At 42.3% G+C, this 26,561-nt stretch overlaps 1 protein-coding gene across 1 annotated transcript in view; it reads left to right on the plus strand.

Annotated features, from left to right (window-relative positions):
• eml5 (EMAP like 5) overlaps nt 1-26,561 on the plus strand; it is a 239,066-nt gene that overhangs the window by 80,025 nt on the left and 132,480 nt on the right. The window contains exon 3 of the mRNA XM_056476502.1: nt 21,875-21,973. Coding sequence (XP_056332477.1) covers nt 21,875-21,973 — 99 coding nt within the window. The remainder of the gene's footprint in view (nt 1-21,874; nt 21,974-26,561) is intronic.

Genomic DNA, 26,561 nt, shown 5'->3' on the forward strand with positions numbered 1-26,561 from the left:
GTTTATCAACTCCTCCAGAAACTATACCTGGATGATGGATACTTCTCGACTGAGCTGAGCCCAGATTGATGAGCTGTTGTCCTGTGTCAGCAGGAGGATTTCCCCTCGGGACACCAACAACAGGCACTACGTCATAATCATGCCCAGACTAGAGCAAGCTCCTGATTGGTTAACGAATGTTCGCTAAAGTTCAGATTTTCTGACTCGAGTGATTTGTCAAATGCACAAAACGCTAAGTTTGCGCCGCGTAATTCGATCGAATAGCGTCGCAGGATGTCTATTCGCATCTTTTCATTCACTTAATGTGGAAATCTTTCGTGCTTGATGCTTCATCTGCGTCTGGTGTGAACGCATGTTTATAATTATTTATTATTTTATGAAATAATATTTAAAAATAATGTAAGTTTAAGTTTAACCCAATAATCTATGCTTTTATACTGATAAAAAAGCACAAGTTAATAAAATAACCAAATTTTTGACAGTAGAATTTCATTGCCATGGCAGCACAGTAGGACTATTGCAAGCAGCAGAAACATGTATACTATTTAGCTCATTATTTGAGCAAACTTTTCAGTGACCATGTGTGGTTCATGCATAGCTAAGTATAGTACATGGGTGGAATATCAGTAGTGAAATATTAAGCTATTTTAAACCTTGACCACGGCACACAAGAAAGCTACAGCTGGAGGGAGAGTGAATTTCCGGGAGTTTTCCGGGAGACAGAACAATACGGGAAAAGGGCGGGAGATGGCTCTGACATACGGGAGACTCCCGGGAAAAACGGGAGTGTTGAAATAATAATAAATAATAGTGTTGAACTAGGGCTGCACGATAAAATCTAACATTGCGATATTTTTTTATTCTGCGATATATATTGCGATATGAATTTCACTAAATGTGTTAAACAACTATTTGTAATGAGTTTATTATTTTAGATTGATTGGGATGATTCTGTAGGAGAGTCTATAAGCATAAAATATAATAAACAATCTACAAGCACAGATAAATTCATTGATTGTCGAACTGTATTCATATATACAGTAATAGAATATTCAAATGTAAATTAATACTGCATAGTCTTCGTTTTATAAACAATTCAATAAAATGAGTTGTTATTAATTTTTCAAAGTTAAAAATGGTACAATTTTTTATGCCTGAATGCTCTTAAAACCCTCACACAGCCATAGGCTTAAAAAAACACCTGCGAAATGATAAATTATGATTTAGAAATTATATATTGTAATTATAATTCAACTCAACATTGCGTATAATCGCAATGTGACTATTGCGAGTGATCATATTTCGATATCGATGCTAAAGCGATATATTGTGCAGCCTTAGGCTGAACACTACTCAGTGTGGGCAGTGCGGTACAGTATAACCCTTTTCTGTTTTGTTCAAAAAGCGAAAATGGCATTTCCGTTCGATAATTTTATAGCAGCTAAAAATTTGGTGCATCCCTAATAGAAATTTTTTGCAAAACATTTTATGCTCACAGTAAAATAGTTTATTTGCATTTATATGTCACCCGGATTATATAAAAGTCACATGATCATTTTTTAAAGATATTGTTATTTGTTTATTTGTAGAAATTGGCTCCCTTGAACATGACGCAACAGACCGTATTGCATTTCACAACTCAAAAATTATTGATCTGTTCATCCAGAGGGGCGGCACTGTGGTTCAGTGGTTAGCACTGTCCTCTCACAGCAAGAAGGTCGCTGGTTCGAGTGCCGGATGTGCCAGTTGATTAGATTAGATTAGATTCAACTTTATTGTCATTACACATGTACAAGTACGAGGCAACGAAATGCAGTTTAGGTCTAACCAGCAGTGCAATAGCAGCAAGTGCAGGATACAGGTATAAGTTATAAAGTGCAGTTATAGAAAAACTATGGTGATATTTACAGATGGATGTACTATCAACATTATATACAGGTTGTATTAGCTATGAACAGATTTACAATAAATGAATATATGTACAGGATGCTATTAATAGCAGAAGTGTGCAGATAGATAAACATAATTACAAATGTCCATGTGCAGTGGGTATGTCCAGTTCAAGTAAATGAATCAGTGCAATGAATATGTGCAAACTTTAAATGACAGTGTTTCTTCTGGATGTCCTCAATGGCTGGCAGTGTAGTCCCTGTGATGCGTTGGGCAGTTTTCACCACCCGCTGCAGTGCCTTACGCTCAGCAACAGAGCAGCTTCCATACCAGACTGTGACGCAGTTGGTCAGGATGCTTTCTATTGTGCAGCGGTAGAAGTTCACCAAGACGGCTGATGAAAGCTGGTTCTTCTTTAGTTGCCTCAAGAAGAATAGGCGCTGGTGAGCCTTCTTGACCAGGCTGGAGGTGTTGGTGGTCCAGGAAAGGTCCTTAGAGATGTGGGTCCCCAGGAACTTGAAGGATGAGACAGGCTCAACGGCCATCCCATTAATGTGGATGGGATCATGCGAGCCTGTTCGTCCCTTCCTGAAGTCCACAATGAGCTCCTTGGTCTTGCTGGTGTTAAGGAGCAGATTATTGTCGGTGCACCAGGTGGCCAGATGCTGTATCTCCTCCCTGTAGGCAGTCTCATCATTATTGCTGATTAGACCAATCACTGTGGTGTCATCTGCAAATTTGATGATGGTGTTGGATCTGTTCACAGGCCTACAGTCGATGGTAAAAAGGGAGTAGAGGAAGGGGCTCAGCACGCAGCCCTGTGGTACACCAGTGTTGAGTGTGACGGTGGTGGAGCAGATGTGGCCTGATCTAACATTCTGAGGTCTGTTAGTCAGAAAGTCCATAACCCAGTTGCAGAGAGACGCGTTGATATCCAGGTCTCGGAGTTTGATCAGTAACTTAGAGGGTATGACAGTGTTGAATGCTGAGCTGAAGTCAACAAACAGCATTCGTGCATAAGTGTTTTTATTGTCCAGGTGTGTGAGGACAGAGTGCAGTGCTATGGAGACGGCATCTTCTGTGCTCCTGTTGCCACGGTAGGCAAACTGATGTGGGTCCAGTGTGGATGGCAGAGAGTCTTTCAGATGTGCCAGGACCAACCGCTCGAAGCACTTCATGATGATGGGTGTGAGTGCTACAGGGCGGTAGTCATTCAGGCATGTTGGGCTGGAGTGTTTCGGCACTGGCACAATAGAGGTGGTTTTGAAGCATGTTGGCACAGTTGCTAGGTTAAGTGACAGGTTGAAAATGTCTGTGAATACCCGAGTGAGCTGTTCTGCACATGCTTTGAGGACGCGCCCAGGGATACCGTCTGGTCCAGCAGCCTTACGCACATTGATCCGACTCAGTGCGGTGTAGACTTCTGAGGAGGTGAGTGTGATAGGTGAGTGGTCGGTTGAGGTAGTGTTCCTGGTGTAGAGTTCTGTATTGTCTCTTTCAAAGCGGGCATAAAAGTCATTTAGCTCGTTCAGGAAGGAGACATTTGTGGCTGTGGGGGTGGACTGGCTGGGTTTGTAGTTGCTGATGGCCTGGATGCCCTGCCACATGCGCCGAGGATCAGAGTTGGAAAAGTGTTCCTCTAGCTTTAGCTTGTAACAGTGCTTGGCCTTTTTGATGCCCCTCTTCAGATTAGCCCTGGAAGTGCTGTAGGCCTGTGCATCCCCTGATCTGAATGCAGTGTTGCGTGCCTTCAGCAGGAGGCGCACCTCCTTGTTCATCCATGGCTTTTGATTTGGGTATGTGGTGATCTGTTTCTGGGTTGTAACACTGTCTATGGTGGTGTTGATATATTCCAGAACAGAGGAAGTGTAACTGTCAATGTCTGTGTGTTCAAATCTGTCCTGGAGTGTGGAGTCCACCCCCGCTGGCCACACTTTGATGGTCCTTACTGATGGCTTCACACGGTTTACAATGGGTGAGTACTTGGGGGTGAGAAACAAACAAAGGTGATCTGATTGACCCAAGTGGGGGAGGGGGGTCACAGCATATGCTTCAGCCATGTTTGTGTAAACTTGGTCTAAAGTTTTGTTTCCCCTTGTGTGGCAGAAAATGTTCTGATGGAATTTGGGGAGCACTGTCTTTAAGTTTGAGTGATTAAAATCCCCCGCAACAATAAAAGCAGCCTCCGGGTGAGCAGTCTGTTGTTTGCTGATGGCTACATGAAGTTCATTCATAGCAAGCTTGGCATCAGCGTCGGGAGGAATATAAGCAGCAGTTATTATGGTGGAGGTGAACTCCCGTGGCAGATAAAACGGTCTACATTTAACCATTAGAAATTCCAGGTTAACAGAGCAATGTCTCCCAACGACGACAGAGTTTGTGCACCAAGCTTTGTTAATATAAATGCATAATCCTCCGCCTCTGGTCATACCGGAGTCATCCGCCGTTCTGTCTGCTCGGAATGTTTGATGCTCCGTTAGCGATATAGCGTTGTCTGGTATCCCGCTGTTTAGCCATGTTTCTGTGAAAATCATGACATTACAGTTCCATAATCTTTTGCTGTGGTTGATGCGAAGTCGAATCTCATCCATTTTGTTCACCAGTGACCGTACATTGGCGAGAAAGATGCTGGGTAAAGAGAGCCGGTGTGGTGTTAGCTTTAGCTTAGCTCTTAGCCCGCCGCGCTTCCCACGTCTTTGTTTACGTTCTCTGCGCCGCCTCCGAGCACTTCCGCCCGGCCGGGTATGACTCTCAGGCTCGGGTGTTCTGGCGATCTCAGGGATGAGTCGAAGATTGTTAATAAAACTGTCCGGAATGCACAATCCAATATCCAAGATGTCCTGTCGGGTGTACGATGTAAAGGCACTACTGTTCTGCACGAACAGACCCGAAACGAGCAGGAATAATACTGCAAAATTGCAGATACTGGAGAGACACTGAGCCTCGCGAACCGAACGCGCCGCCACCTTGTCTCAACAGTTGGCATTTCTGGGTGGAGTTTGCGTGTTCTCCCAGTGTTCGCGTGGGATTTCTCCAGGTGCTCCGGTTTCCAAAATTGGCCTTAGTGTATGAATGCATGTGGGAAGGTAAGAGTTTATGGGTGTTTCCTAGTACTGGGTTGCAACTGGAAGCAATTATATCCAGCTGCAGACCGGCAGACCCACACATGTTTCAGGACACACAATCTAGGCCACACGTTCTAGACAGGGGTAAACCATATATGGTTACGACGGATGTTATTAACGTCTTCTCAGACCTTGTCATCAATATATTTTTATATATATTGTTAATAAATATTGTACATAATAGACAAAAGTGTATGCTATTTCACAAATATGGCGATCGAGACGGGCGAATGGCGAATGTTGTTTCCGATTGCCATGCAATGTACTAGACTGAACAGTTTTCTATCAGTCATCATAGATGATCAATCATTATATATCTGACAGAGTCAATATAGCAGACACTCATTTGCTGGCTTTGCTAAAACATTTTCAGAGATATAAATGATCTAAATTGGACAGGTTTATTAATGGATTCATTATAATGAAGGAAATCAAAGCAAGTTAATATGTACATGTATAGGCTATAATACATATTTATATGTAATAAAAGTATTTTTACATTTAATAAATGTATAACACTACATTAATATTTTACTCCAGCGACTGAATAGTATTTATTTGCTTAATCAAATAATAGTCATTAATGTTTTAACTCTTTTTTTTATTTACATAATTTCAGTACCAAAACTGCACAGATGTTAAAATGATCATTACGATATAATAATGTAATAAAGACTGAAATGGGAAACCCTAAACTAGGGCTATTCAATTGGTGGCCTGCGGCCCCCGAGGCAATTTGTTCCGGCCCTCCAAATAGTGTGACCAAGACATCAAAAATAAATTTAGTTCAGTCGAAAAACTGTCGCTATAGTTATGAAGTGGCGTGTGTCTGTTCAATACAGCACAAGCTGCAGTTAAAGGCTCCGCAGAGAGTGAGTCACCTGACATTAAGCGAGTGGCGCGAGCAGCCGAAAACATTTGGATATGTTTGTAGAAAAGGCCTTTTGTACAATGCACTAATATCGTTAATAGGGATGCCATGATTAGCTGATTTCACGATTAACCTGCTTTTATTCATTAATGGCTTCTCAATGCCGCATTTTTGCTGCTGCAACTAAACAAAGTTATGCCAATACACACACACATTGCATTAACTATAGCAGCAAGCCGTTGACATATTGCATCTTTTCACGCAAGTACATTATTTGTGATGATTATGTTGATATTATGATGAAAATGATTATGTATGTATGAACGCATACAGATAACAACAGTTCATTTAAATTCTTACCTAATATATAGCTTAAATTAACATTAGACAAATACTATTTTTTATTTATTCTTATTTTTATTTATTTATTCATTGTTTTGTCATTAATTTTCATTGTAAAAATATCACTCATGTTTAAACCAAAAACATTTTCATTTATTTTTAAGTCCAAAGAGAGAAATGGACTATTGTTTGTTTTTAATTAATATTTTGCACTGTATGTGGTTACTGAGCAGCAATAAACAACACTTTAAAATATAATCAGTTTTCTTGTTATTTTCTAAACTAGTCGTGTTTTAAATTTAATAAATGCATAATAATGGTAATAACTGTGAAACCATGATTATTCTTCAGACTATAATCGTACAACCAAAATCTATAATCGTTTCCTCCCTAATTGTTAAGCAGTTTAAAACATAACATATGAATGTGTCTGGATGCAGAAGAAGCCTACTTTAGCAATACACTGATTTTGTGCTTTGAATACAACATTTGGATATGCTTATAAAAAAATTCCCAGAGAGTTCGGGGAAGTGATTTCTTCAAAGACTACTCGTGCTGCTGCGTTCTGAAGCAGCTGAAGAGGTTTGATAGAATTAGCTGGAAGCCCGGCTAGTAGAGAGTTGCAATAATCCAGTTTGGAGAGAACAAGAGCTTGAACAATAATTTGAGCTGCATGTTCAGATATGAAGGGTCGGACCTTTCTGATGTTATAGAGTGCAAATCTGCAAGATCGAGCAGTTCTAGAAATGTGGTCAGAGAAGTTTAGTATGTATGTAGCAATGTAGCTTTAGTAAGAATGTAGCAAAGTCATCAGTAGTGAGTGTGGAGGATGCGGGTGGAGGAGGAGGATAGAGGAGGGAGGAAAATGTTTTATAAAGTAAGCGAGGATTGATGGCACTGTTGACTTTCTGACGAAAGTACGTCTGCTTTGCAGAAGTAACCTCAGCTGAGAAAGAGGACAGAAGAGTTTGGTATGTTTTGAGCTGTTCAGGATTTTTAGTTTTTCGCCAAATTCTCTCTGCCGCCCGAAGTTTTGAGCGATGCTCACGGAGAACATCAGAGAGCCAGGGTGCAGGAGGACTGGCACGGGCTGGCCTGGATGTAAGAGGACACAGTCTGTCTAGACATGATGCTAGTGTGGAGCAGAGTGTATCAGTGGCACTGTTCGTATCAAGTGCAGAGAGTTTGCAAGATGGAGGAAGAGAGTCTGAAACAATGGTGGATAATCTATTGGGTGAGAGAGAGCGTAGGTTTCTGCGAAAGGCAACTAGAGTTGGAGTGTGTGGCGGCTCAGGAGTAATGTGGATGTTGAGAGACAGAAGGAAATGATCCGATGTTTGTAGTGGAGTTACTAGTGTTTGATCAGCAAAGCAATGTCGAGTGTAAATAAGGTCTAGCTGATTACCTGATTTGTGAGTAGCAGAAGTAGGTGCTCTTTTGAGGTCAAAAGAGGCAAGCAGAGTCTGGAAGTCAGCAGCTTGAGGTCTTTCAATGTGAATGTTGAAGTCACCTAGCACCAACAAGGGAGTGTCATAATCAGAAAAAGATGAGAGAAGAACATCAAGTTCATCTAAGAAGTGACCTAATTTACCCGGTGGGCGGTAGATGACAACCACATTTATGTGGTAGGGGTGGATAATGGTGACTGCATGGAATTCAAAGGAGGTGATTTGTGGCAGGGACGGTCTCTGAGTGAATTTCCATTCTTTGGAAATCAGTAGTCCAGTTCCACCCCCTCTCCCTGTCTGACGAGGAGTGTGGGAAAGAGAGAAATTAGTAGAAAGAGCTGCATGTGTAGCAGTGTCCTCTGGTCTCAACCAGGTCTCAGGTAGAGCCATGAGATTAAAGTCAGAATGAGTGGCTATGGAGGTAATAAAATCTGCCTTGTTAACAGCAGATTGACAATTCCAGAGGCCCACGGAGAGAGAGAGTTGTGAAATAGCAGAGACCTGTATTGTTTGAAGGTTGTGAGGATTGCGCCTGCAGCGTAACTCCCGTGCTTTGCTAGTGTTAGTAACAACAGGAATTAGTAAACACATAATAAAAGTGCAAGGAAAACAATAATGAGTGCAGAGATAAAGTAAAATAATAAATTAAAAGTACTCAAGTGCTTTGTCGGTGTCTTTGCTCGGTGGAGTCGCGCAGGTAGAGTCGATGGTCTTTACTCTCGTCGGTCTAGTCGCGCAGGTAGAGTCGATGGTCTTTACTCTCTTCGGTCTAGTCGCGCAGGTAGAGTCGATGGTCTTTACTCTCGTCGGTCTTCACACGAGGCGGCCTTCACACGAGGCTGCCGCGACTGCTGCCGCGGTGAGACTAGCTGCTTATATACACCCCTGAGCACTTTGCTGATTGAGCTCAGCTGTACACAGTTTGTAGAAATGTAGAAAAAGTCAACGTGGGTGTCTTTATGAGCACAAATACAGCATATGGGCTCTTATATGCTGATGTGTCATCACTTATTTACATTACATTTACATTTAGTCATTTAGCAGACGCTTTTATCCAAAGCGACTTACAAATGAGGACAAGGAAGCAATTTACACAACTATAAGAGCAGCAGTGAACAAGCGCTATAGACAAGTTTCAGGCGTGTAAAAGTCTAAGAAGCAAAACATTAGTAGAATTTTTTATTTTTTATTTTTTTATTTTTTTTTTTTTAAGAGAGAGAGAGAGAGAGAGAGAGAGAGAGAGAGAGAGAGAGAAAGAGGGCTCAGTTAGTGGTATAGCCAGAGAGGCAATTGCAGATTAGGAGGAAAAGTGGAGACTAAACAGTTGCGTTTTTAGTCGTTTCTTGAAGACAGCAAGTGACTCGGCTGTTCTGATGTAGTTAGGGAGTTCATTCCACCAACTGGGCAGATTGAATGTGAGAGTTCGGGAAAGTGATTTCTTCCCTCTTTGGGATGGAACAACGAGGCGACGTTCATTCACAGAACGCAAGTTTCTGGAGGGCACATATATCTGCAGAAGTGAGAGCAGATACGAAGGAGCACAGCTAGAGGTCACTTTGTAAGCAAACATCAGAGCTTTGAATTTGATGCGAGCAGCAACTGGAAGCCAGTGCAAACGGGTGAGTAGCGGAGTGACATGTGCTCTTTTGGGTTCATCAAAGACCACTCGTGCTGCTGCGTTCTGAAGCAGCTGAAGAGGTTTGATAGAACTAGCTGGTAGCCCGGCTAGCAGAGAGTTGCAATAGTCCAGTTTGGAGAGGACAAGAGCTTGAACAATGAGTTGAGCTGTATGTTCAGATAGGAAGGGTCGGACCTTTCTGATGTTGTAGAGTGCGAATCTGCAAGATCGGGCAGTTCTAGAAATGTGGTCAGAGAAGTTCAGTTGGTCATCAATCGTAACTCCAAGGCTTTTTACCATTTTGGATGCAGTGATGGTTGCTCCATCCATCTGGATTGAAAAGTTATGGTGAAGAGTCGGGTTGGCAGAAACTTCAAGCATTTCCGTTTTCATGAGGTTAAGCTGGAGATGATGATCTTTCATCCAGAGTGAAATGTCTGACAGGCAGGCTGAAATGCGAGCTGGAACCGAGGGATCATCAGGGTGGAAAGAGAGGTATAGCTGGGTGTCATCAGCATAGCAGTGGTAGGAAAAACCATGTTTCTGGATGACTGTTCCTAAAGATGCCGTGTAGATAGAGAAGAGAAGTGGTCCAAGCACAGAGCCCTGAGGTACCCCAGTGTATAGATGCTGTAGGTTGGACACCTCTCCCCTCCACGACACCCTGAATGACCTGTCCGAGAGGTAGGAACTGAACCATTGAATAACAGTGCCTGTGACGCCCAGTGACTCAAGCGTAGATAGCAGGATCTGGTGGTTTACAGTGTCAAAAGCAGCTGATAAATCCAGCAAGATGAGGACAGATGATTTAGAGTCTGCTTTAGCCAGTCTGAGGTCCTCCACGACCGAGAGCAGGGCAGTCTCAGTTGAGTGGCCTTTCTTAAAGCCAGATTGCTTGTTGTCCATGAGGTTGTTTTGAGTAAGAAAGTCTAGGACTTGATTGAACACTACTTTCTCCAAAATCTTGGCCATGAATGGAAGCAGGGATACCGGTCGGTAGTTTTCAAGTAGCGTTTGATCCAGGTTGGGTTTCTTTAGCAGAGGGGTTACCCTAGCCTACTTAAATGAAGTAGGGAATAGACCAGAGTCAAGAGATGTGTTAATTATGTGAGTCAGTGTTGGTATGACTGCAGGAGAAATGGCTTGCAGGAGATGAGAGGGAATGGGATCTAGCGGACAGGTGGTTGCATGGCTTGATAGCACGAGATTGGACACCTCAGACTCAGAGAGCTGGGAGAAAGAGGTGAGTGTGTGTGGTGTTGGTGGTGTATCTTGTGTGTTTGTTGTAGGTGCAGCAAATTGAGCACTGATTTTTGCAGTTTTGGTGCAAAAGAATGTAGCAAAGTCATCAGTAGTGAGTGTGGAGGATGCGGGTGGAGGAGGAGGGTGAAGGAGGGAGGAAAATGTTTTAAAAAGCAAGCGAGGATTGGTGGCACTGTTGACTTTCTGACGGAAGTATGTCTGCTTTGCAGAAGTAACCTCAGTCGAGAAAGAAGACAGAAGAGTTTGGTATGTTATGAGCTGTTCAGGATTTTTTGTTTTTCGCCAGCTTCTCTCAGCAGCCCGAAGTTTTGAGCGATGCTCACGGAGAACATCAGAGAGCCAGGGTGCAGGAGGACTGGCTCGGGTTGGTCTGGATGTCAGAGGGCATAGTCTGTCTAGACATGATGTTAGCGTGGAGCAGAGTGTATCAGTTGCACTGTTCGTATCAAGTGCAGAGAGTTTGGAAGATGGAGGAAGAGAGTTAGAAACAATGGTGGATAGTCTGTTGGGTGAGAGAGAGCGTAGGTTTCTGCGAAAGGCAACTAGAGTAGGAGTGTGTGGCGGCTCAGGAGTAATGTGGATGTTGAGAGAGAGAAGGAAATGATCCGATGTTTGTAGTGGAGTTACTAGTGTTTGGTCAGCGAGGCAATGTCGAGTGTAAATAAGGTCCAGTTGATTACCTGATTTGTGAGTAGCAGAGGTAGGTGCTCTTTTGAGGTCGAAAGATGCAAGCAGAGTCTGGAAGTCAGCAGCTTGAGGTCTTTCTATGTGGATGTTGAAGTCACCTAGCACCAACAAGGGAGTGTCATAATCAGAAAAAGATGAGAGAAGAACATCCAGTTCATCCAAGAAGTGACCTAATGTACCCGGTGGGCGGTAGATGACAACCACATTTATGCGAAAGGGGTGGATAATGGTGACTGCATGGAATTCAAAAGAGCTGATTTTTGGCAGGGACGGTCTCTGAGTGAATTTCCATTCTTTGGAAATCAGTAGTCCAGTCCCACCCCCTCTCCCTGTCGGACGAGGGGTGTGGGAAAGAGAGAAATTAGTAGAAAGAGCTGCATGTGTAGCAGTGTCCTCCGGTCTCAGCCAGGTTTCAGTTAGAGCCATGAGACTAAAGTCATAATGATTGGCTATGGAGGTAATAAAATCTGCTTTGTTAACAGCAGATTGACAATTCCAGAGGCCCACAGAGAGAGAGAGTTGTGAAATAGAGGATACATGAATTGATCGAAGGTTGTGAGGGTTGCGCCTGCAGCGTACCTCCCGTGCTCTGTGAGTATTAGTAACAACAGGAATTAGTAAACACATAATAAAGTGCAAGGAAAACAATAATGAGTGCAGAGAAAAGGAGAAAAGAAAATAAAGTAAGAAGTACTCAAGTGCTTTGTCGGTGTCTTTGCTCGGTGGAGTCGCACAGGTAGAGTCGATGGTCTTTACCCTCGTCGGTCTTAGTCGCACAGGTAGAGTCGATGGTCTTTACCCTCGTCGGTCTTAGTCGCACAGGTAGAGTCGATGGTCTTTACCCTCGTCGGTCTTCACACGAGGCGGGCTTCACACGAGGCGGGCTTCACACGAGGCGGGCTTCACACGAGGCTGCCGCGACCGCTGCCGCGGTGAGACTAGTCGCTTATATACACCCCCGAGCGCTTTGCTGATTGAGCTCAGGTGGACACGCCTCGAGAGTAAAAACACCCGAAACTGCGGCCGCGGGGGCACGCGAAAAAACCTCCGGCTCGGCACGCAAGCTCTTACAGTAAACAAAAGGAAACAGTGGCTAAAACTTGCTAGTACTAAACACAGATAGCTGAAAAACAATTTTAAATGTCCAACAACCAATACACAACCAGCTGAAACAAGTCTAACTGTTCTCTAACCAAACACTAAACACAGATAGCTGAAAACAATTTTAAATGTCCAACAACCAATACACAACCAGCTGAAACAAGTCTAAGCGTTCTCTAACCAAACACAGCAACTGAAAACAGGTCTAAATGTACTTACTCGGTGTTGCTCTCGATGCTACAGTGCTTCTCCTGCTAGCTAGACCAAATGTGTTCAAATATATAGTCTTTACCTGGCGTTTGGACACGCCTCCAAAGTTACAAAACACCCGAAACTGCGGCCGCGGGGGCGCGCGAAAAAACCTCCGGCTCGGCACGCAAGCTCTTACAGTAAACAAAAGGAAACAGTGGCTAAAACTTGCTAGTACTAAACACAGATAGCTGAAAAACAATTTTAAATGTCCAACAACCAATACACAACCAGCTGAAACAAGTCTAACTGTTCTCTAACCAAACACTAAACACAGATAGCTGAAAACAATTTTAAATGTCCAACAACCAATACACAACCAGCTGAAACAAGTCTAAGCGTTCTCTAACCAAACACAGCAACTGAAAACAGGTCTAAATGTACTTACTCGGTGTTGCTCTCGATGCTACAGTGCTTCTCCTGACTTATATTGTAAGTCATATCTCTCCGGCCCCTCGTTTGAATACTTTTCATGAACTGGCCCCCATGACAAACTAATTGAATAGCCCTGCCCTAAACTGTTCACAGTCTAATGACTGGTCCCTGCCTAGATCCTGTGTCCTTGATTGTGGGTCCTGAAACATGTCTGCAGCTGAATATATCTCGCTGGAAGGGCATCCGCTGCGTAAAACATATGTTGGAATAGTTGGCGGTTCATTCCGCTGTGGTGACCCCTGATAAATAAGGGACTAAGCCGAAGGAAAATAAATGAATGTTCATCTAGATATTCTGAATCCACAGTTCCTTTGTAAAAGTGTCTGCTATAACCTCTAAGAAACACATACGTGGCAACACACAAGTGTAAGGGGCTTTGATTGGCATCAGTGCTCGGATGACATGCCTACATCTCCTCATTAAAAATAATGACCAGTGCAGTGCCTCCGATATGCATAAACCTACCAACATCCATTGTCAGTGGGTTATTGTGAGGAAAGAATCAGGTTTTAGTCACACAACATGGGTTTAGTCACACAAACAAGGCCAATTTGCTATTGTTAAATCAACATTTGTATTATATCTTTTTTAAGTTTTATTTGCAAAAAGAAAAGGAAAGTGGTCTGCAGCTCCAGAAATGTAATTATTCATTAAACTGACTCAAAAGACAAAAAGAAAAAAGAAATAAAAAATGGAATAACAGGATATGCAACATTATTAGGATTTTCACTAATTTATGAAATGCCAAAATTCAATTATATTTTTGATTAGTCTCTGAAAGGCAGAGTGTAGTATTGATTTAATAGCTGCAGGAAGGATAAGGGATCTTACTCTGCATTATTTGATCCAAAACACAAATTTAATACTATGTCACGTAGACCACTGGCAGTGTGTAATGCTTTTAGTACAAATGTGATATATTGAATCCTGAAAATTGCACAATAAAAGGCCAAAGTAGATGAGAGTTAGGTTTAAGTGTCAATTTATCAAAAGCACTCCACTCACTGTAGATTATGATAGATGCGTAGAATGAAAATCGTACCTCTGAGATTGACATTGCACATTTCTTAGCTCACTCTCACATTATCTGAGAAAAGTAACCTATTGTCACCCCCCCCCTCCCCCCCCCCTCCCCCCCCCCCCCCCAGGGGAGCTGAGAGAGTGATTTGCAGAGTTTCAGCATGAAATTGGCCCCATCATTTATTTCGCACCAACGGATGAAAAGGCAAAGAGAGCAGCAGTGAGACGCCGCCTCAGAGACCCCGGGTGTCTAAAGCAACACTTTTCTTCCTTTATTCATCAAAGGTTTTAGCATGCCGTAATTGACTAAAGACTCTTTGCTTTAGCCTGAGCCAGTGCGGCGCAACCTTAGAAGAAAACTGGTGCATCAGGTTTGATGGAAAACAACAAACTCACATCAAAGGGATGCTGAACTAATGAGCTCCCTTCAGCAAACAACATTTAGGAAGATTATACATGATTTGTGCACAGTTAGGGGTTTTGATTTGGTTCTGTTTTGAGATGCTTCTGGCAATAAGTAGTCGGTAGGAAGTATATTTGATGGCGACGAAGAAGATCATAACTGTAAAGATAAGCATATAAAAAAACTATTAGCTTCCACACCAATGGCCAATAACAAAGCAAGAGCTTTAAATGCTCAAGCTCTGCTTTGTTTTTATTCTTTATTAACTGGAAAGGAATGCATTGGTGATTATTCTAACAGGGAAATTGTTCCTTTGTGCCGTTATACTGTTAGAACATTCCCATAAAAATAGACTTAAAATAGACAAAATTTTACAGCTATTTTGGTTCACTATAATGTTTACACTCTAAAAATGCTGGGTTTATTTAACCTGACATTAAGTCAAATAGGGAGCAACTGTGCTGGATAAATTGGTGGTTCATTCCGCTGTGGTGACCCCTGATTAATAAAGGGACTAAGCTGAAAAGAAATGAATGAATGTTTGCACCAAATTTTCAACCACCAGAAATTATTGTTAGAAAGAAAACAAAGGACAAAAATAGGATTATTTCAAGATTTCAAGATTATTTCTTGTTTAGTTGGACAAGTACTGTCCATCCTTAAAGGGATTGTTCACCTAAAAATTATTGCATAATTTATCATCCTCAAGCCATGGTGGTATCTGACTTTTTACTGTCAGATGAACACAGTTGGAGTAGTTTTACATTGTTTTACTTGCTCTTCTAGTGGTGTTGGATAGTGGCACCAAGGGATTAACAAAAATATTTAAAGGGGTGATCCATAGTGTATTTTTAAGGCTCGATTGTGTTTAAAAGATGTGTGCTTATGCTTCACTTGTAGAAAATCACGTTTTTTTTTTTCATATATCTTACTTTGACCATATACAGCTGCTCAGCTAACATGAAAACAACTGTCATATTTTCTAGTTTCTCAGAAAGCCCGCCCTCAAGAGGCTCTGATTGGTCAGCTAACATAATGCTGTGTAAATACTGTCAGTCAGTATAGCTGTGTCAGTGAGAGCCTGAATTAGACATAAAATGAAAAGGACACACCTAAATCTAATGCCTGCTCTGTAAAATAGAATCTGACAAGTGTCTTTCATATATATCCAGGATATATTCGTTATTTGAGATGTAGATGTGGAAAGTGGCCGCAAAGGAAGACATTGCAGTGCTGCTGAATATTGTGGGTGTTTACAGCGATTTGATGGATGAATATGAATTTGTAGCTAAATTGTTAACAGTGCCAAACAGCACTTACTGTTGTTTACATCCTTGTTTACGTCCTTGCTACAACATACCGTTAACACTAAAAATGTAATAGATCAATTTTAACAAAAATAAAAATACAGGTTTTGGATCACAATCCACAGCTTCTGCCATTATGTTTGGAGCTGCTCCTTCTTTGAGGAGTTTTAACCGTATCCAGTGCTGAACTGGGAGAGATTCTGGAAGTTCTCCTTTGTCAACTGCTAGGTCTATATATTTTTTTAAAATTCTCTGGAACATAATTAAAAATTAAATTGTTAGCACTTCTCTCTTTGTGTCGTGTGCTTTGGAAGCTCAAATACAGAAACAGAACAAGCTCTGTGGAAATAGCAGCATTTGGATGGCATTTTAGCTTTCTCTGCTGTTACATTACAGCGCCTCTGGCCATGCCCCTTCACTGCGCAAGGTGTGTGCGAGGTGATTGTGCGTAACCTGAAGCGTTTGTGATCTCACTAGCCCTGATGTATTTTTTTGTAGTCCCCAAAATACGTTTACTGTAGGCTTTTCTAAGCTAACTCTGTAAAAGCCAACGTCTCCCTTTGCATTGAACTTTGAGCGTCTTACATTCAGAGATGTTGTTTATGTTCACACAGCTACATTACACATCAACTAAAGTTTAAAATATGATATCATAGTGGACCACCCCTTTAAAACTTTTGAATTATAAACTCAAATTACTTACTACCGGCGGTGACCGAACGAAAGTTACGTGCGACTAGGTCTGTCACAATAATTAGTATATTGATTTATTGCACAACACATGGACATGACCTCAATCATTTTTGGTGATGCAAAATTTTAGCAACATTTTAGCTGATTGTACAACATCTCTATCTCTATTGGAGGTGTCAGTGTCTGTAAGGTTAAAAAACCACTATAGTATTTACTATAAATTACTTCAGTATTTTTTTATGTGGGTGTCTGACAATTAAAAATAGATCTGGTATCAGATGTCGCAAAGACAACTGTTTTTCTTGTTCACCGTGGACTTCTGTGGTAAACACTTCTAATTGGTTACCATGTAACAGAGGCCAGCTAGTAAGTGCTGTGCAGATAAACCTCATTCCTCTGACCTCTAAAGGTGTTCTAGTGAAAGATGCTAGAGGCCATGGTCTTTAGCCTCCTTGTTAGAGTAACCGACTCCCATACGGAAGGTCGCCGGTTCGATCCAAACTCGGAGTGGGTTGGGTGGTATAGGACCAGCGGGGTTACACCCATAAGACTCGTCTATTCCTGGAGCTTTTGCTACAAATGTTTCTTACATGCAGTATGCTGTCATACATTGTACACGTCAGTCGCATATAACATGCATTGGGCAATTGCCGGAAGTCAGGGATTTGAGCATATAATTTAAAAATGTTCAATATTTTTGTTACATAAACATTATAAGACTTGTTTTAACATAAATCAAAAATAAATTAGATTGATTGTTTTAAAACAATTTTGTTAACATGATGCGATATTTCACTTGCTTCATGTAGTTTGTTCAACTTTATAGTTATCTCGATGTTAAAGCAGAATTAGATCTGCTTCCTGAGGCAGCCGAGGGTGGTGATTGCTGACAGGCAGGTGGGAACTGTGGGCGGGGAGGACTAGCCTTAAAGGCCCAGTACAAAAAAAAGCAACAACTTTTTTTAAGCTATAATTGTCATGGTTGCAGGTTTGTGCGCTTTCCGGAGTGTCTGTTTTGTCACGTGGGTTTGTTTTGTTTTGGTTGTCCACGTGTATTTGTTATGGTCACGTGTCATGCCGGTACTCAGCTGTTTTGATTAGCTCGCCAGCTGAGGTTCATTATCGTGTCTATATCTGGGCAATGTTTCTATGTTTCCTTGTCAGTTCGTTGTGTTTGCTCATGGATGTCTGTCTGTGCTCAGAACTCTGAGGAGTGGCTGCTGGTTTCCCGGTTGCTACCACCCTATATCCCTCATACACTCACTCATTTTCCCTGTCCTGTCTAGTTTATTCTGACTGTGTCAAATAAACTTTTACTTGCATTTTTGGATCCTTCTCAGTATCTTATTACCCGTGACAAAACGAACTGACCTTACTATGGATCCAGCGAGTATGTCACAGATCTCAGAGTTCGTCTCACTCAGCAACGCCAGGATTGATCGGCAGGATGAGGCTTTGGCTACCACCGCACAGGCCATTCAGACTTTGGTCGGCCAGGTTTCTCTTCTTACCACTCAGGTCCAACAGCTGGTTACTGGAGCGGCACAAGTTAAAGCCGCACCAGCTCCAGAAGTGTTGCCAGCACCGGTGGGTGCTAACCGTGCTGTCGAACCTCGCCTTCCTCCCCCGACCTGTTATTCTGGAGAGCCTCTCTTGTGCCGGTCCTTCCTGTCCAAGTGTTCCTTATATATAACATTGGAACCGTCATTATTTTCCACGGAGCAGTCTAAGGTTGCCTTCGTTATTACTCTCCTTTCGGGAAAAGCGGCTCTGTGGGGGACTACAGCCTGGGAACAAAAGCTGCCATGTGCTTCTTTTGAACTGTTCTCTAAAGAACTTAAAAAGGTTTTTGATCGCGCTGCTTCTGGGAGAGAGGCCGCCCGAGTCCTCACTGAGCTCCAGCAGGGGAATCGGAGCATGGCGGGTTACTCGATCGAGTTCCGGACCTTGGCTGCTAATTGCGGCTGGAACACGTAGGCACAGTGGGACATGTTCCTGCATGGTTTGTCAGACCGTCTTCAGGACGAGATCTACACACTGGAACTCCCTAAAACTCTGGATGAACTAGTAGATGTGGCTATCCGAGTGGACACCAGACTACTTCGCCGAGAGAACCGCATGCAGCACGGGAGGTTTTCGGATCCAGTCTCTGACCCTCTGGTTTTGTCTGCGGCGGCGGAAGTGGGGAGTGTTGACCCGGAACTCATGCAGGTGGGCAGATCCCGCCTGTCTGTGCAGGAGAAGTGCCGACGGAGAAACGAAGGACTCCGCCTTTACTGTGGTGGCGCGGGATACCGCGTGGTCTCTTGTCCAGTAAAAGACAACACCCATCAGTAGGTAAGAGGTTACTGATGGGTGAAATCAGTCTGAATAAACCCTCTGCGGTGGCTACATTACTGCCCGCTACTTTATCATGGGTTTCCGGAACCCAGAACACCCATGCCCTTATTGATTCCGGGGTAGAGGGGAATTTCATTGACTCTAGTTTTGCTTTCAGTTTTAAACTTCTGGTTATTGCTCTTTCACAACCCATTTCTGTACGTGCCCTCAGCGGGATTTCTCTTCCCATTATCACTCACTCCACTAAACCCATAAAGCTTATTACATCTGGAAATCATGTTGAACACATATCATTTCTTTTAACAGACTGTTCAAACACACCGGTGGTTTTAGGGCATCCTTGGTTGGTTCTCCATAAACTTCATATCAACTGGGGTCTGAATACGATATTTTCGTGGAGTGAGAACTGTCATGAGTCTTGTCTTTCGTCTGCTCGTTCGGCTGTGTCCTGTTCTGTGTTTCAGGAGGAGCGCATGGACCTGTCAAAGGTGCCCAGTGAGTACCTTGACCTGAAGAGAGTGTTCAGTAAGTCTCGAGCTACTTCTGTGCTCCGTCATACATCTCCGCCTAAAGGCAAGTTATACTCTCTTTCCATTCCTGAGAGGAAGGCCATGGAGAAATACATTTCTGGTTCTCTAGCGGCTAAGATCATTCGCTCTTCTTCTTCACCGGCGGGGGCAGGGTTCTTTTTCGTGAAAAAGAAAGATGGGTCTCTTCGACCTTGCATTGATTATCGAGGGCTGAACAACATCACGGTAAAGAATACATATCCTTTGCCGCTGATGTCTTCAGCGTTCGAGCGTTTGCAATGGGCTTCTTTTTTCACGAAATTAGACCTCCGCAACGCATATCATTTGGTTCGCATTAAGCAGGGTCATGAATGTAAAACTGCATTTAATACCCCCAGGGGTCATTTTGAATATTGTGTTCTCCCTTTTGGGCTTTCCAACGTCCCCGCAGTTTTCCAAGCACTCGTTAATGATGTGTTGCGAGACATGATAGATCAGTTTATTTATGTCTACCTGGATGACATTCAGATTTTTTCCCGTTCTTTCCAGGAACATGTGCAGCACGTCAGGCGAGTGCTTCAGAGGCTGCTAGAGAATGGGCTTTTTGTCAAGGTGGAGAAATGCGTGTTCCATGCACAGTCTGTTTCCTTTCTAGGACACATTGTGTCGGTCGAGGGGGTGCGCATGGATCCAGAGAAGATTCAGGCTGTGGTGAATTGGCCAATTCCGGAGTCTCGTAAGGCCCTGCAGAGATTTCTGAGCTTCGCCAATTTTTACCGGCGTTTTATTCGCAATTTCAGCCAGCTCGTCCCCCCTTTGACGTCCTTAACCTCCTCCAAGACTCCCTTCAGGTGGTCGAGTGCAGCACAGGCTGCATTCAGAAAATTAAATGGCCGCTTTGTTTCGGCCCCCATTCTGGTGACTCCTGATCCCTCCCAGCAGTTTGTGGTGGAGGTTGATGCGTCAGAGGTGGGGGTGGGCGCTATCCTGTCCAAGCGTGCATCCTCGGACGACAGAATTCATCCCTGCGTGTTTTTTTCACACCGATTATCTCCCGCAGAACGTAATTACGAAATTGGTAATAGGGAGTTGTTGGCTGTCAAACTCCCTTTGGAGGAGTGGCGTCATTGGTTGGAGTGTTCGGGGGTTCCCTTTATCGTTTGGACCGACCATAAGAACCTTGAATACATCAAGTCCGCCAAACGACTTAGCTCCAGGCAGGCTCGGTGGGCATTATTTTTCAGACGATTCGTCTTTACCATCTCTTATCGACCGGGTTCTAAAAACATCAAACCTGATGCGTTATCTCGTCTTTTTGATTTTTCCGAGCGCAGTATGACTCTTGAACCCATCGTTCCCCAGAAGATTTGTATTTCTGCGGTGACATGGGAAATCGAGAGCAGGGTTCGCACAGCCTTGGATGGGGTAACGCCCCCGGCCGGATGCCCACCCAGTCGCTTGTTTGTGCCGGAGGAGATTCGGTCTGACATCATACGATGGGGACATTCCCCCAAGGTGGCTTGTCATCCTGGGGTGAGTCGTACTTTATTTTTGGTTAGACAGCGATTCTGGTGGCCAGCTATGGCACGGGAGATACGTGAGTTTGTTTTGGCCTGTTCTGTTTGTGCTGTTTCTATAACTTCTAATCGACCTCCCGCTGGACTCCTTCATCCTCTGTCAGTGCCTTTGAGACCCTGGTCGCACATTTCGCTAGATTTTGTCACAGGTCTCCCGTGTTTCATGTTTCCAAATTAAAGCCAGATTTTCATGCGGCCATTAATCCGCCCACGCCTGTCCCTCCCCCGCCGCGTCTCGTAGATGGGGAGACCGTTTATTCGGTTAAGCGCATTCTGGATTTGAGATGGAGGGGGCGAGGATTTCACTACTTGGTGGACTGGGAAGGTTACGGTCCAGAGGAGAGAAGTTGGGTTCCTGCTGGGGACATATTGGATCACTCTCTTATCGATGATTACAATCGCCAGGTAAGCTCTTCTGGGAGCACCAGGAGGTGCTCTTAAGAGGAGGGGTACTGTCACGGTTGCAGGTTTGTGCGCTTTCCGGAGTGTCTGTTTTGTCACGTGGGTTTGTTTTGTTTTGGTTGTCCACGTGTATTTGTTATGGTCACGTGTCATGCCGGTACTCAGCTGTTTTGATTAGCTCGCCAGCTGAGGTTCATTATCGTGTCTATATCTGGGCAACGTTTCTATGTTTCCTTGTCAGTTTGTTGTGTTTGCTCATGTATGTCTGTCTGTGCTCAGGACTGTAAAGAGTGGCTGCTGGACCTGATTTCGTCTGTCTGTTTCCCGGTTGCTACCACCCTATATCCCTCGTACACTCACTCAAATAAACTTTTACTTGCATTTTTGGATCCTTCTCAGTATCTTATTACCCGTGACAATAATATAGACATTTCAAACAGCTATAATAAATAATCTGATGGGTGTTTTGAACTGAAACTTGACAGACACATTCTGGGGACACAAAAGACTTATATTAAATGTGAAAAAACGGGTAACCTATGTGCCCTTTAAATTCTGTTACAATATGATTTGTTTTGTGTCTCATATTTGCAGTGTTTGGTGTCTGTGGGTTTGGACTCGAAAAACACAATCTGTGTGTGGGACTGGAGACAGGGGAAAGTTCTGGCTGCTGCTCCTGGTCATACAGACAGAGTAAGAACTCGCACACAGACACACACACACACACACACACACACACACACACACACACAAACACACGCATGCACACACACGCACGCACGCACACACACACACACACACACACAAACACACACACACACACACAAACATATATATATATATATATATATATATATATATATATATATATATATATATATATATATATATATATATATATATACATATTATAATAATAATATAATAACTTGACTTCTAGTTGATCATTTGGAAAAGTGGCAGAAGGTAGATTTTTCTGATGAATCATCTATTGAACTGCATCCCAATCATCACAAATACTGTAGAAGACCTATTGGAACCCGCATGGACCCAAGATTCTCACAGAAACAGTCAAGTTTTGGTGAAGGAAAAATCATGGTTTCGGGTTACATTCAGTATGGGGGTGTGCAGGAGATCTGCAGAGTGGATGGCAACATCAACAGCCTGATGTAGCAAGACATTTGTGCTGCCCATTACATTACAAACCACAAGAGAGTGCAAATTCTTTATCAGGATAGCGCTCCTTCTCATACTTCAGCCTCCACATCAAAGTTCCTGAAAGCAAGGAAGGCTAATGTGCTCTAGGATTGGCCAGCCCAGTCACCAGAAATGACTATTATTGAGCATGTCTGGGGTAAGATGAAGGAGGAGGCATTGAAGATGAATCCAAAGGATCTTGATAAACTCTGAGAGTCCTGCAAGAACACTTTCTTTGCCATTCCAGATGACTTTATTAATAAGATATTTGAGTCATTGCAGAGATGTATGGATGGAGTCCTCCAAGCTCATTGGAGTCATACACAATATTAATTATTTTTACACTGCAACATGACTTTATATTCTACACTGTACATTATTTCTGTTAAGTGACAAGTCAGACCTTACTGTCCTAATTAAATAATTAAAAATCAAGGCATGATCAAATTTTATTTTGGTAAAATAAACGTAATCTAGAGGCCTTTGCCTTCATATAAGCCACTTCGGACACCAATTGATCAACTAGAAGTCAAGTTATTATTTGTTGTTCCTAAAACTTGGATCGAAAGCAAGACTTTTGTCAGATAGTGCATATGAACAGTGTTTCTTCTTTCCTCTCCATTTATCATTTAATTGCAGTGAATTACAGTTTTTTCCAAGTGCTTACACACAAAATCTTTTCATGTCACACAATTTCTGAAACATTTCACTCAAAATGCAAAACTACACCTCAAATCTCCAAAACCAGAAGCTATTTCTCATCCTTGAACTCAGTTTTTAATTGTATAAAACACTTCTCAAAACACTGCACACAATTCTCTACCTAAAACACAAAACTATAACAGGAATCCACTTGCTTTCCTTCTCCAAACACAACCAATCAAAATGCTACACTTATTCACAAGATCGCACACACGTGCTCCTCAAATGTGGTAACACTAACTTCTTAACTGATCACTAAGTAATCACTGCTTTTGTCTAGTATAGGCCAAAGGTGATGGGACACTGAACTGAAAAAAAAAAGGTTTTCCACCCATCCACAATTTGTAGTTTTGTACCTACCCCATTTTCTTCAGGCAATGGGCGCTTCTCCCCCTGACACTTCTCTCACACACAATTGTGTGTTTTTACTGTATTCTAAAGTATATACTTTTGCTTTACATATTTTCTATTTATTTATTTTTATTTATTTTTATTTTTACATACAGTATGTTTATGATTTTATGCTATAAACAACAATAATGTTTGGCCTAATTAATATTTTCAGTTTTTTTTTCATGTCAGGTGTTTAGTGTACCTGTTACTCCTCTCAGCAGATTACAGTTTTTTCCAACTGCTTACACGCATTTTCAAAACATTGTCTTCTTTTTTTTTAAACTCTACACACAATTCTCAAAACTGCACACACAAAATGCAAAATGCCTCACATCTACTTTAAAATGTAACACTGCATTCAAAATGCCATAAACACACGTCAGAATGAAACATTTGCATCAAATGGCAAACACTTCTTTCATAATAGTAAACGTTTGAATAAACCATGTAAGCACGGTTGTTCTAAATCTAAAGCTCTTTGCTCTTTAGGCTTATATCTACATTTCTATACAATGTTTTACAGTGACAGTAATCTGCTGAGAGGAGTAACAGGTAGACTAAACACCAATGACATGAAAGAACAGAAAATATTTCTTAGGCCAAACATTATTCTTGTTTATAGCATAACAAAACATAAACATATTGTATGTAAAAATGTAAAAAAAAAAAAAAGCAAAAGTATATACTTTAGCCATTGCCTGAAAAAGCGTCATGTGGGCATAGGGTTGGCTATCATACACTTTACAGTGCTAGGCTCAGAAGAATTCCTCTATTTTTTTTTAATTTAGGATTTAGGATTTAGAAAAGGGGAAAATGGGGTAGGTACAAAACTACAAATTGTGTATGGATGGAAAGACAGTTTTTTTTTTGGACCAGAACAGCCCAGTGTCCCATCACATTTGGCCTATACTAGACTAAGGCAGTGATTGGTTAGTGATCAGTTAATAAATTAGTGTTTCCACATTTGAGGAGCGTGTGTTTGCGACCTTGTGAATAAGTGCATTTTGATTGGTTGTGTTTGGAAAAGGAAAGCAAGTGGATTGCTGTTAGAATTTCGTGTTTTAGGTAGAGAATTGTGTGCAATGTTTTGAGAAATGTGTTTCATGCAACAAGTTCAAGACTGAGAAATAACTTCTGGTTTTGGAGATTTGAGGTGTAGTTTTGCATTTTGAGTGAGAGGTTTCAGAAATTGTGTGACAAGAAAAGATTTTGTATGTAAGCAGCTGGAAAAAACTGTACTGTCCCTGTAGAACATTGTATTGAACTGTAGAGTCTAAAGAGCAAAGAGCTTTAGATTTAGAACAACAGAGTTTACATGATATATTCAAACATGCATGCAAATATTTCATTCTGATGTGTTTATGGCATGTTACATTTTGAAGGTGATGTAAGGCTTTTTGCATTTTGTGTGTGCAGTTCTGAGAATTGTGTGTAGTTTTGAAAAAAGAAGACATTGTTTTGAAAACATGTGTAAGCAGTTGGAAAAAACTGTAACACATACATTACAATTATAAGTATAAACAGACACCCATTAGCATGTTAGCAAAAACAAAATGCTTGAATTTACTAAGACAGCGTCTGGGAATGCACCAAAATTAATTTCTTTTGACATAAATTAACACTCCAACTAATGATGGTACATCCTTGGGGCAACAACTCAAATCTGCACATATTTTCCTGTAACACACACAAATAGCCCAAACAGATTAATCAGTACTTCACTGTAAAATTGCTAAATTAATTAGTGCAGATTCTCATGAGAACTTGTGTTCTCTTGTACTTCTCAACTAAACTATGGTTGTTTAGCTACTTGCTGTCTTGGGATGATAATGATTAAGAAACAGGTGCTCATGAACACTGGCTTAGTGCCAAAGAATATTTAAAAAAGTCTTTGAGCCCTGAAATCAGTGTAGATTCTGACAAATTCATGACAGTACACTTTATATGTGTACAGTATTTATACTGTTGATTTAAGGTAATGATGAAGCCTGAAAGAAAATTTAGAATAATCGTCACAACACAGGCTCATTCTGAAAATGTACCCATATTTACATTTTTGATGATCGCAAATTATGTAGCCAGAGGAAAGTATGTAGTAAAAAGCAAGACGATGTTATAGCTTACAGTGTTACAAATAAAATGAGAACACAAACTGAATAAAAAGTCTAAGTTATAGTTACTAAAATCTTAACAAAGCAGTGGAGTGTTTCTGCATAAGTGTTATGAAGCGGACAGGAGACAGAGGTAAGGAAACGTTAGGGTGTTTATTAAATGACAACAAGGAGCACATGAAGGATAGCCAGGAGGATCAGGAATGATGTTGGGGTCTTTTCCTCCGTGGCTGGGTAACAGGAATACACGAGGATGGACAGCACACACCAGATACAGCTGACAGAGGATGACACAGACTTGGAAGGACTGGAAGACAGGACGATTCGGGAGGACCAGGAAGACTAGGAGGAATACAAAGAGAACAGGTAAGTAAATCGTTTGTTTTAGCTGAGGATGACTACGCTGAGTGGTCGCTCAGTTGTCCGCTTTCGTCGAGACGAGCCCGGACAATGAGCGACTGGAGTGCTGTGCTTTTATCTGGTGCTCGTGAATGTGATGCAGCTGTGTGCTCATTAGAAGTCAGGTGATGGTGATCTTCGTGAGTGGGGGTCGTGAGAGCCTGACCAATCCATGACAGTACCCCCCTCCCCAGGGCCCGCTCCTGAGGGCCGACACCTCCGACGCCGTGGTGGTCTCCCTCTGCCTCTAGGCGCTGGGAACTCAGGGTGGCTCTCATGAAACTCCACCATGAGACTAGGATCGAGAATATCAGCTCTGGGAACCCATGTCCTTTCTTCGGGGCCGTACCCTTCCCAGTCCACCAGGTACTCCAACTGGCCACCACGACGTCGGGAACGCAAGATCTCCTTCACTGCGTAGACGGCTCCTTCTTCTAGGAGCAGTGGAGGAGGGGGTTCCTCTTCGTGGTCAGGCTCTG

Source organism: Danio aesculapii, chromosome 17 (assembly GCF_903798145.1).
Source record: "Danio aesculapii chromosome 17, fDanAes4.1, whole genome shotgun sequence".
NCBI classification, from domain to species: Eukaryota; Metazoa; Chordata; class Actinopteri; order Cypriniformes; family Danionidae; genus Danio; species Danio aesculapii.